General features: G+C 45.7%; 1 protein-coding gene across 1 annotated transcript in view; it reads right to left on the bottom strand.

The window, feature by feature from the left end:
* Positions 1-254: 254 nt before the first annotated feature.
* The window catches only part of SLC37A1 (solute carrier family 37 (glucose-6-phosphate transporter), member 1), an 80,874-nt gene continuing 70,783 nt past the window's right edge, over positions 255-10,345 (bottom strand). The window contains exons 18-19 of the mRNA XM_006894048.1: positions 7,502-7,566; positions 255-411 (exon numbers count right to left, since the gene is read on the bottom strand). Of these exons, the coding sequence (XP_006894110.1) occupies positions 255-411; positions 7,502-7,566 (222 nt within the window). The remainder of the gene's footprint in view (positions 412-7,501; positions 7,567-10,345) is intronic.

Below are 10,345 nucleotides of genomic sequence, written 5' to 3'. Positions count from 1 at the left end.
TACTGGGGAGGGGAGAGAGGAGATGAGGTTATGAATCATATCCAATTTATGTTGTGTTAAAATACAGAAGAACAGAGCATACTTGGTGTCGAACAAATCAAGGAAGCAAGTGAGAGAGGATACAGGCAGTTTTTCTTCAGCCAAACTGGTCTGTAAACAGTTTTCATTCATAGTATTTATCGTCTATTCCCTGAAGTATGAGCCACTTTAGCAAACCCCTCCATTCTGTGGGTGGTGTTGTCTGAGAGTTTGCCCTAGAGCACTGGTGCCTGGAGCAGCCCAGAATTCAGCAGGGAGGGAAAGGGGAAGGTGTGGGATCTTAGCACCAGCCCAGGAGGCAGGCTGGGAAGCTGGGCCTCTACACCTGAGCTGCCCACCGTGAAAGGTCCCACCTGGAAGGCCTCTGGCAACCTAGAGTCGGATGGCAGAGGCACGTGCGGGACACTCCCAGCATACTTCCAGTGGAAGTGTGATACCTGCTAGAGTATGCAATTCAGACTCATCCCACCTACCCGTGCTGGGCTGCTGAGCCATCCACGCCCACAGCTGCCACCAGCTGCTCACTGGTGATGCAGCTGCTTTCTCTCTTCGTGCCAGCCGAGGCTGTGTCTACCAAGACATGAGATTCCTCTCTCTATACAGCTCAGCTCCCTGGCTCATTTCTCACCCATAAACTGTTGCCAATGGACCAATAGGCAACCTCTTGATAGAAGGAAAATTGAAGTTGTTGATGCCTTACTTGGATCCACAATCAATATGCATCCTAACAGCAGTCAAGAAATCAAGACATGTTGCATTGGGAAGATCTGTTGTCCAGGACCCTCCAAAGTGCTACAAAACAAGGGTGTCTCTGATCCAAGTCACAGTATTTTTTTTTCCTAAGTCTCCTTTTATATAATAAAAATGTCTTTGCCTCTTGCAGTGCCCCATGTTCTGAAATCTAGTTGGTTGCGGGGGCGGGGTGTGTTTGTGTGTGTAAATCATCCTTTCTTTTGATTAATGTTACACATTCTTTTCCATCCTTTTCCTTTTAACTTATCTGGGTTTCTTTCACACATCATGTAAGAATCCTCTTTTCCTACCCAATATTACTGTCTCTGTCTTTTAAATGGACTTCAGGGCAACTTATAATGTGACCACTAAAACATAAAGCCAAACCCACTGCTGTGCATCAGTTCCAACTCCTGATGACCCTCCAGTGGGGTCAACTCAACTCATTGTAACTGACCTGGAATAGATTTATAGCTGGTCCTCCACTGGGTTTCCATAGTGGGTCGTCATATTTTCAATTACTTCCTGTGCATCTTAAAGGTAGACAACGAATGAGAGGAAAATAGTCAGTGCCTTTGAATGGCGCTGTTGGTTAAGAATGCTGACTGTCCCATGGTCTGTCAAAATAATAAACAGTATATCTTGGAGGAAGTGCAAGCAGACTGCTCCTTAAGGCAAGGATGGTGAAACTGCATCTCACATCCTTTTTTTGGCACATTGTCAGGAGAGGTCGGTTCTTGGGAAAAGACATCATGTTTGGAAAGTGGAGGGTCAGAGAAAGAGAGAAAGACCCGTCACAAGATTAACTGACACAGTGACTGGGTTAGTGCATATCTGAGATTATGAGGCGGGCACAGGAGAGAGCAGGGTTCAGATCCATTGTTCATAGGGTTGCTATGAGCCCACCTGATTGCACACAGGAATACAACAAAGTATGGTCTGTGAGCCACGAGGCTACAGTCTACACTGAGACGAGCACAGCCAGCATTTAAAGTCAGCATTTACAAACTTCTTTAGCAATTTGATGGAGATTTTATATCCTATGAATCTAAGAGTGAAATATTAGAGATTGTAATTTTTTATGCTTTAGTCATTGACTTATTCACCTAGTAATTCACTTCTAGTCATTTATCTTTATTACCTTTCTCAAATCAGTGAGTGGAAGGAGGGCCTGGCTCTGGCTCCCAGTCAGGCTGAAAAGAGAAATCAACAGCCTCCTATCAAGAAGGGACGAAGGCTGCTCCGCATCTGGGCACAAGGAAGGGGCTGAAGCTGCCGAGTGGTTTCTATTAAGACAGCTCCCTGGAGTGGCCTTCCTGTCCTCTGTGATGGGGAAGCTGGGATCCCATCGTTGGCTCTTTCCACAGGCCATGTCTCAGTGTGCATTTCAAACACCCGGGACATTCTTGCTGATGTGGGCAGGACCCTCTCAGGGCTGTGCACATTTATGAGCTCAGAGCTGCATTTCCATTGGAATGCCAGCATGCAGCTCCCAGTTGGCTGTGTGCAGAGAGAAGTGAGCTCAGCTAGGCTCTGGATAAAATTAAGACATTTGTATATTGAAATCATATATGCTTCCTCTCAACAGTTATGATGAAATCTTCCATTTATGGACTGAAGATGTAAGTGTTCTGACTCAACTGTTGGCTAAAACTATTGTTGCTAGCTGCCAGCCAGCAAGTCAGCTCTAGACGTGGGGTGATCCCATGCATACAGAATGGAAGTATTCTATAGGGTTCACACAGGACATGTGAGCACTGGACAAGGAATAAGGAAAACCACAGAAGTGATGCTTTGGAGTTGTGGTGTTGCAAAAAATATTGACTATGCCATGGATTGACAAAAGAACAAACAAATCTGTCTTGAAAAGACATGAAGCCAAAGTGGTCCTTATAAGAAGCAAGAAAGGTGAGACTTCATCACACATACTTTGGGCCTGCAGTCAGGAGGACTAATCCTTGGGAAAAAGCAGCACGCTTAGAAAAGTGGAACATCAGCGGAACAGGAAGGTTTGTCACCAAGACGGATGGATACAGTGGCTGCAACAATGGACTTAAGCACAGCAGAAATTTTGAGGACACCACAGGATTGAACAAGGTTTCAAATTGTTCTACGTAAGGTGACTATGAGTTAGGAGTTGTCTCAATAGCACTGAACCCCCTTCGCAAAGCAGATTGCCCATGCCACTCACTCACTCATTGCTGTCGAGTCTGAACTGACTCATAGCACACCCATTTGACTTCTGAGACTGTAAATCACACAGGAGGAAACTGCCCATCTTTCTCCCCTACAGCCATTTGTGGATTTGAACTGCCAGAGAGGTGTGGTCTTTGAGTTGGTGGCACAACTCTCTGTGGACTAAGCCATCAGTGTTATTTTTGTTGTTGTTATGTGCCATCGAGTTGACAATGACTCATAGTGACCCTGGGAACAGCAGCTCTGAACGCTGCCCTCTCCTGGGCCAATCTGTCTCCAACATACCTGCCTCCATTACCTACCACAGTTACTGTGTCAATCCATCTCATCCAGGGTCTTCCTCTCCTGCACTATCCCTCCACCCTTCCAAACATGATGTCTTTTTCCAAAGACTGGTCCTTCTTGGCAACATGCCCAAAGTAAGTATATGTGAGATGGGGCTTCAAACTCCTTGCTGCCAAGGAACAGTCTGGTTTTACCTTCTCCAGGACATACTTGTTTGTCCTCTTTGCAGTCCCTAGTGCACTCAGTAGTCTTCTCCAACATCACAGCTCAAAGACATCAATTCTTCTGTCATCCTTAGTCATTATCCAGCATAGCAAGTAACTACAAGACCACGGCTTGGAGATGTCAGTCTCCAGACTGACACAGCATTCTGCAGAGATCCCTAACAGAGAGCCGGAATTCTACAAGACTGCCTCATTTGGGGATCTGACAAATTGTTGGCCTTTGCAGTCTTAACCACTTTCCTGTGGCTCTCCACGGGGGGAAAACAGTTAAGTTTTCTTTCTCTAGTAAGTTTGTGTCCTACAGAGGTTTCATCTTTCATAAGCTTTTCTGTAGCACATTTTTTTTCCACTTTAGTGAAAAAATAAGAGGTGTACCTAGTGAATGGTAGGTAAGCCATTGCAAGAGTTAAAATGAAAAAGAAAGAAAAAAATGGGGAAAGATTTCTGGAGAGACAGGGTTGAAACCAAACCATACACAGCATCCTGTCAGCAGGAGAGAAAGCAAGCAATCCTCAGGTGGGTACTGCTTATACTGACTCCCAATTTCATGAGACTGGGTCAATTTGTCAGACCCCCAACAAGGAAGTCCTGTAGAATTCCGGCTCTCTGTTAGTGAACTCCCTAGAATGCGGAAGAGCAGCGATGTCAGTCTAGAGGGTCATTTCCACCCTCATTTGATAGTATTTAACATAATGTTAAAACTGAACACCTAGGACAGGTAGGCTCAGCAGGCCACCGCAATACCTGAGAGGTGAGGAGACAGAAGTCCAGGGGGAGAGAAATTAAAAACTCAAGTTCATTGCTGTTGAGTCAAAACCGAATCCCGGCTGACCCTCCACACAAGAGGAGACTGCACATCTTTCTCCTGGGGAGCTGCTGGTGGGGGTTTCAAACTGCCAGAGAGGTGCTACTTCCTGCTTAGTCACTCAACTCCCTGGTGACTACACCACCAGAACTCTCTGGAGGAGGAAATGTGGATAAAAAAGAGCCAGGTTCAGATTGTGAGGTAATGCTGAAGAGGACACCCACAAAGGATGAGAGCAGGAGAGAAAAAAGAACTCTAAGAGCTGTGTTTTAATTGGTGGAGCTCCCCGATTAAAACAAGCCTGGAAGCACGAATGGCATCCACTTCCATAACAGCTTGCCTCTGGAAATCTATGAACCTGGAGAAAGGACAAAAGTTATACATGTGTCCAGGCCTTTCATTCATAAGGTCACTATGAGTAGCCTGCGACTCGACAGCATCTGAAAACAACAACCAGAGAGAGCTGTGTTTATCTGAGACATGCTCCTTGTTGTGTTGTTGTTATGTGCTGTCGAGTCGTTCGCAACTCATAGCAACCCCATGTACAACAGCCCTAAACCCTGCTCTATCCTGTGCCAATCGCATTGCCTCTAACACACCCATCCCGATTACCCCAGTCACTGAATCAATCCACCTCATAGAGGGCCTTCCCCTCCTGCGCTGTCCCTCTACTCTACCCAGCATGATGTCCCTCTCCAAGGACCTGCCTCTCCTTACAACATGTCCAAAGTATGTCAGACGAAGCCCCAGAATCCTTGCCTCCAAGGAGTAGCCTGGTTTAATCCTCTCCAGGATGAATCTGCTTAGACTCATGTTTAGACTATGTTTATCTGAGACACTCTACTTAGAGTTGAGGTGGCTTTTAATTTTAGTAGCAGAAAAGCGTTTAAATAACTTTTGTTTAGAAGAAAAGTATACTCTACCTTCAAAGAAATGCCTGGTGCTCTACTTCCTCCAAAATTAGGGGAAAACCCTGATGGAAAACCTGTGGAGAACAGTTCTGTGACACCCGTGAGGCTGCCCGGAGCTGCAGCCAATCTCACAGCAACTGGCCCTTTACCTAGTGGACAAGGGGCATATGGAGGAGGCTGCCTCCTTTGCCTTCTGTTCCCTATGGCCGTCTCTGGAGAGGTGGATGCCCCCCTCACCAAAGGGCAGCAAAGGGGGTGGCTTTTTTAGGCAAACAACATGCACCAAATTGTTCTTCAAGGACATTTAACTATTTACATATATATTAGCCATTCTGTTCCCATTGGTTTGGGATTTTTCTCCCTATCCTTATCTTTGCTCAAATACCTCTGAGCAAAATGGGCACCATGTAAACCTGGGGAAAGAGCCCATTTCTAAGAAGAAAGCCTTGAAGCCAGAACTCCACTGTACGATTTTCAAATGACCCGATTAAGTGTGCAACCTGTCACAGTGAAGGTTGAACTTTTCCACATTCTTTATAAATTGTACAATTTAGAAAACATCCAGCCGGCCGTGTCTGCAGCAGCCGGGGAGCGACCTTCTGAGTATTGGGGCCTTTTCCTGTCTCCTGGGAAGCTCAAATCCGTGAGCAACCACTGAGCATGCCCAGTCTGGGGAAATCCCAGAGCACACACTCTGCTCTGTAGTTCTCTTTTTATAGCTCAATGGGACGTGTGCAGAACAATCAACACTCTCTGAGCATTCAGCTGGAGGTTTTTTATTTTTTCCCAAACATTTATTTCAAAGGGCAGGTAAGGATTTTGCTAGGCCACAACCGCAAAAACAAACAGTCCGCAAACAGTTGCTATTTGTCTCAATAAATAATGAAATGCCATTTACAATTCCTAAGCTTCATATAATGTAATACATACTTTAAATAACTAATGTCCACTCTGCTGCTGTGTACCTAAAACCTGCTCCAGTGTGGACGCGTGTGTCTCAGAAACAGATCTGTGAGCCCGAGAGCCTGTGAGCTGCTCACCAGCCCGTCCTCACCCCGCGCCATGCCCCTCTGAGAGGGCTCAGGTGGGCACAGCTGTGTCTGGTGCTTCCCAGCATGCCTGGGTCCCATCGCCAGCCTGGGCTAATCCACTGGGCTGGGTTTGGGTCATTACAAAGCGATAGGAAACACTGGGAAGACCTGAAGGGTCTGTGTTCCATCTTGCTTTCTGAATCAGTAGTCGGCTTTTCTCTGTCATTTTTAAGACTGAGTTGTTATTTGCTTCATAACACCAACCTCTTGGCTGGCTGGTATTTTTTGTATGTGTTGCTTGTTTTAGGTGGCACGTTCATGGTCCCTGGAAGTAACAGACACGCTCGTGGTCAGGGCTCCTGCAGACACGTCCCTTTAAAATCCTATACCTAAATACCTGAGAGAGATGGGCGTGCGTCTAAGAACCCAGAGCATCACCATCGGTTTTCACCATCCGGTCGAGCAATGGAGTGAAACCCACTGTGAGGCACTTGGTTGTCAGAGCCTGTGTTTTCCTGGAGTGAGGAAAGTAGCCAGGCAACAGCCCCCACAAACGCTGCCCGACGCCCACACTGCTGTCCTTGGTGCTGTGCGTAGCTACAGTGGTACCAGGAATTCACACATCTGTGTTTCATCTTGGTACTTGTGCAAAATGCAATACATCACTCTTCTCAACCAGGAGCCTTTGTTTGACGCTTGTCTTGAATGATGGTTTGTAGAGGACAAGAGTGATGCAGTCAGTGTTCCTTAAACCTGAAAGACAGAACAAAAGAACAGCTGGTTAAACTGCTAGTCACTGTTACACAGCAGATGCTTAATTTCATACAAAATGCACACAGCCCAAGAGAGTATGTGTCTGTTTCCTTTCTCCAGGGCTTTTTCCAGAAGTGGAATTTGATGGTGCCACAGCTTAATTGTGGGCAAGGAGGGAGGAGGGAGAGGAAAGTTAGGGGCGGGTGGTGGGGTGAGGGGGGACAGAGGGGGTGGTGCAGGGAGCTGCCACTGCTGCAGGAAAGCTGCAGCTCAGCAAGGACAAAGGAGGCAATTTCCCTTCACGCCTTTTCAGTCAGATCTGGGGAGTGATTGCCAGGATCATGTACGCAAGAGGGGGGTTTCATTAGCAAAGAAAGAGAGGGCCTGCTATGAAAAGGAGGAGCACTGATTTTTCTTTGCTTTCTTGTTTTCAAGAAAAGCCAGGTGTGAAAGGCAGATAAGCCAGAGAGACAGTCTAAGGCTGTGCCTTAACCCCACGGCAGCAGAAACCAGCGATGAACTTACGGAACTTGGTCCCCCGTGGGAGTCCCCCCGCAGCTCAGCTCCTTGTGGATGAGGCGGATCAGGCACTGCACCCAGAACAGAGGGAGAGGAGGCAGTCAGTGCTGTGAGGCCCTGAGAGGTCCCGGAGCCCCAGAGCCCACCTTAGAGCTTGAAACACAGAGCAGATAGGAGTGCCAGAAACTCCTGTCTGCCTGTATCTGAAGCCTTGGCATAAGTCCAGATACTATCTTAAAACCCTTTCATTCTTTTCTCTGCACTGTGAGAACTGCCAGAGTAGCTAGAACACTTCCAGAATCACCAAGGACAAACAAAATCTCCTCCCCTGATTGTCAGAAACGATCTTTGATAAGGGAGCTCTGATGACCTAGTAGGTAAGGAGTCACACTGCCAACTCAAAGGCAGGAGGTTCGAATCCACTAGTTGCTCTGCAGGAGAAAGATGAGCAGTCCATGTTATTCACAGCCTCTGAAAGCCTGGAGGGTCAGCTATGCATTTATTCCTCCTCAGTGGTAAAGAGAGAGATACCTTTTATTCCTCAAACACTTTCTGGAAGTTTTCACCTTCTGTTTAAAATCGCTTTGCAATCTCTTCTAGAGTCTCTGTATCAATAAAGATCTTAACGACCAGTGGTCACCTTGTGTCAAAAAAAACTGTAAACTGTCAGTGTGAGTGTATAGTTCTTTAGCAATCCATAAGAAAGCAGAAACCTTAACTGATTTTCTGCATTAGGAATACTGTTCTATTTCTAGTAATCATTAGACTTTGGTAGCAATTGCTTTGATTGCAAACTCTATTTCCCACTTTCTTTTCCTCTTTACACAGTGCACTGAATTAAAAAATACTTTACTTTCCTACTTTGACTCTCATGGCGTTTTTTTTTCTTCTTTAAGACAGGACCCCTGCCTGTTGTCTTTGTTGTATCAAATCTGAACCGACCCATAACTGACTCTACCGTGGGTTTTCAGAAAAGTGATTTGCACGGGAGGAGACTGTCCATCCTTCTCCTGCAGAGCAGCTGATGGATTTAAACCTGCCCTTGGGTTGGCAGTGCAATTCCTTACCACTAGAGCTCCCTTGGTTGCCCGTAGGCCTGAATTATCCCCCTCCTCATACCTGACACAGTACATCTCTACCTCTTTATATATAATATTTGTATACATATATTTCTAAATATATATATAACAATAGCAAAGTTCAACAGAGCAGCAAACAACAAATACTGGCAAGGTTGTGGAGAAATTGGAATCCTTATTCGCTTTTGGTGGAGTGTAAAAATGCTACAGCCACTATAGATCACTTGATTGATAGATGATAGAGATAGAAAGACAGACAGACAGATAGATAGATCTATATGCTTTTCGTGGGAGAAGGATGGGCAGTCTTCTCTCATGCAATTATTGCCTCTGAAAACCTGCTAGGGGGCCAGCTATGGGTCAGTTACGACTTGATGATACACAACAACAACAGATGCTTTATCTGAAGAGGAACAGATAAATGAAAAAGCCTAAAATGGGAGACGTGGGCAGCTTCTTGTCAAGCGCTCAATTTGAGGTAGGGACGTTTTCTGGTAAACCAGTGAAGTTTCAAGGCCCCACTCCTGAATGTCAAGTACTGAAGATAGCTATCAGCAGCCTGAATTACTTCTGAATCAAGTAACAGTTAAAATAAAATTAGAGAGTAAAAGGTCCAACAAGGCAAAAGATGGAAAGCAGAGGAGGTGACACAAAGATTGTGGGAATGCTGGGATGACTGGAGAGTATGGGGTCACACTGGACCCTCGGAGGGCCTTCTCCCCAGCCTGGTGCTGGAGCTCAGTCAGAACGCACTCTGAGGAACAGCTGTCTTCACCAGGAGCCTCACGACGTCTCAAGCCTCCATTAACAGTGCCATTGGAGAGCTCAGCTGCCTGACCCTTGCACAAGCCCAGCCCCGCTCTCTTCTCAGCTCTGCTCCTGACCCAGCGCCTTCCCATCGTGGTTCTTTAAATGTTAAATGTTAAAAGGGCTGAAAGCCATTTAGAAGTCCAGAAGTGTCATGGAAAACGTAACTGGTTTTCTCTGCAGTTGAGAATACAGTCTAGTCTTTCCTCCAGTGTTACCCAGCCAGAGCGAGCAGACACATCGCTGAAGTAAGTGCTGCTACTTCTTAGACAGAAGCTCCCACTGACCAAGGATGGAGCACGGCCCCAAGATGTGGGTGGTCTGGCAGTAGAGGTGCTGGAGAAGAGTCTTCAGGGATACTTCCTATGTGTGTGTGTGTGTACACACACCACAAATGTGGGCTCATGTGTGCTTACGAGCACACAGCTCCACCATCAAGTCTCAGGCCAAAAACCAGAAAGGGGTACATTTTTGTTTTGTTAGATGATTCTTTTCAAGTAGGAGCTTAGTAACTTACATATAATTTGAGTCAGATTAAAAAGAACAGTTATCTCTACAGATAAAGTATACCTTTGCTTGATTTACTGCTCAGTTTTTATTGCTGTCACTGGAGTAAAGACAGTGGGAACATTTTAGATGCTGTAGACAGTACTGGCGACAAGAGAATAAAGGGCAGGAATAATTCTCTTAAATAATGTGATCACTGAATTTGAAACCGAAGCTCCAACTACTGCAATATGTTTGTTGAGTTTGATCCAGTACCTTACCAACACTCTGTGTTCCATCAAGGGCAATGTGCGCCAAGCGTTAGTAGAAAAAGGTCTGTGATTATGAAAAGTAGGTCAGTAAGAGAAATTGAAAAGAAGAAAACAATAAATGTTGTTCAGTATTGGGCCATCTGATTTGGTTCTACATTTAATATTGAATTTGTTTTTCATATTTTTCACCTCTGCATCTTTTTGTA

Source organism: Elephantulus edwardii, unplaced genomic scaffold (genome assembly GCF_000299155.1).
Source record: "Elephantulus edwardii isolate Elephantulus edwardi_28Jun2011 unplaced genomic scaffold, EleEdw1.0 scaffold00133, whole genome shotgun sequence".
NCBI classification, from domain to species: domain Eukaryota; kingdom Metazoa; phylum Chordata; class Mammalia; order Macroscelidea; family Macroscelididae; genus Elephantulus; species Elephantulus edwardii.
This window is presented reverse-complemented; position numbering and strand designations above follow the sequence as displayed.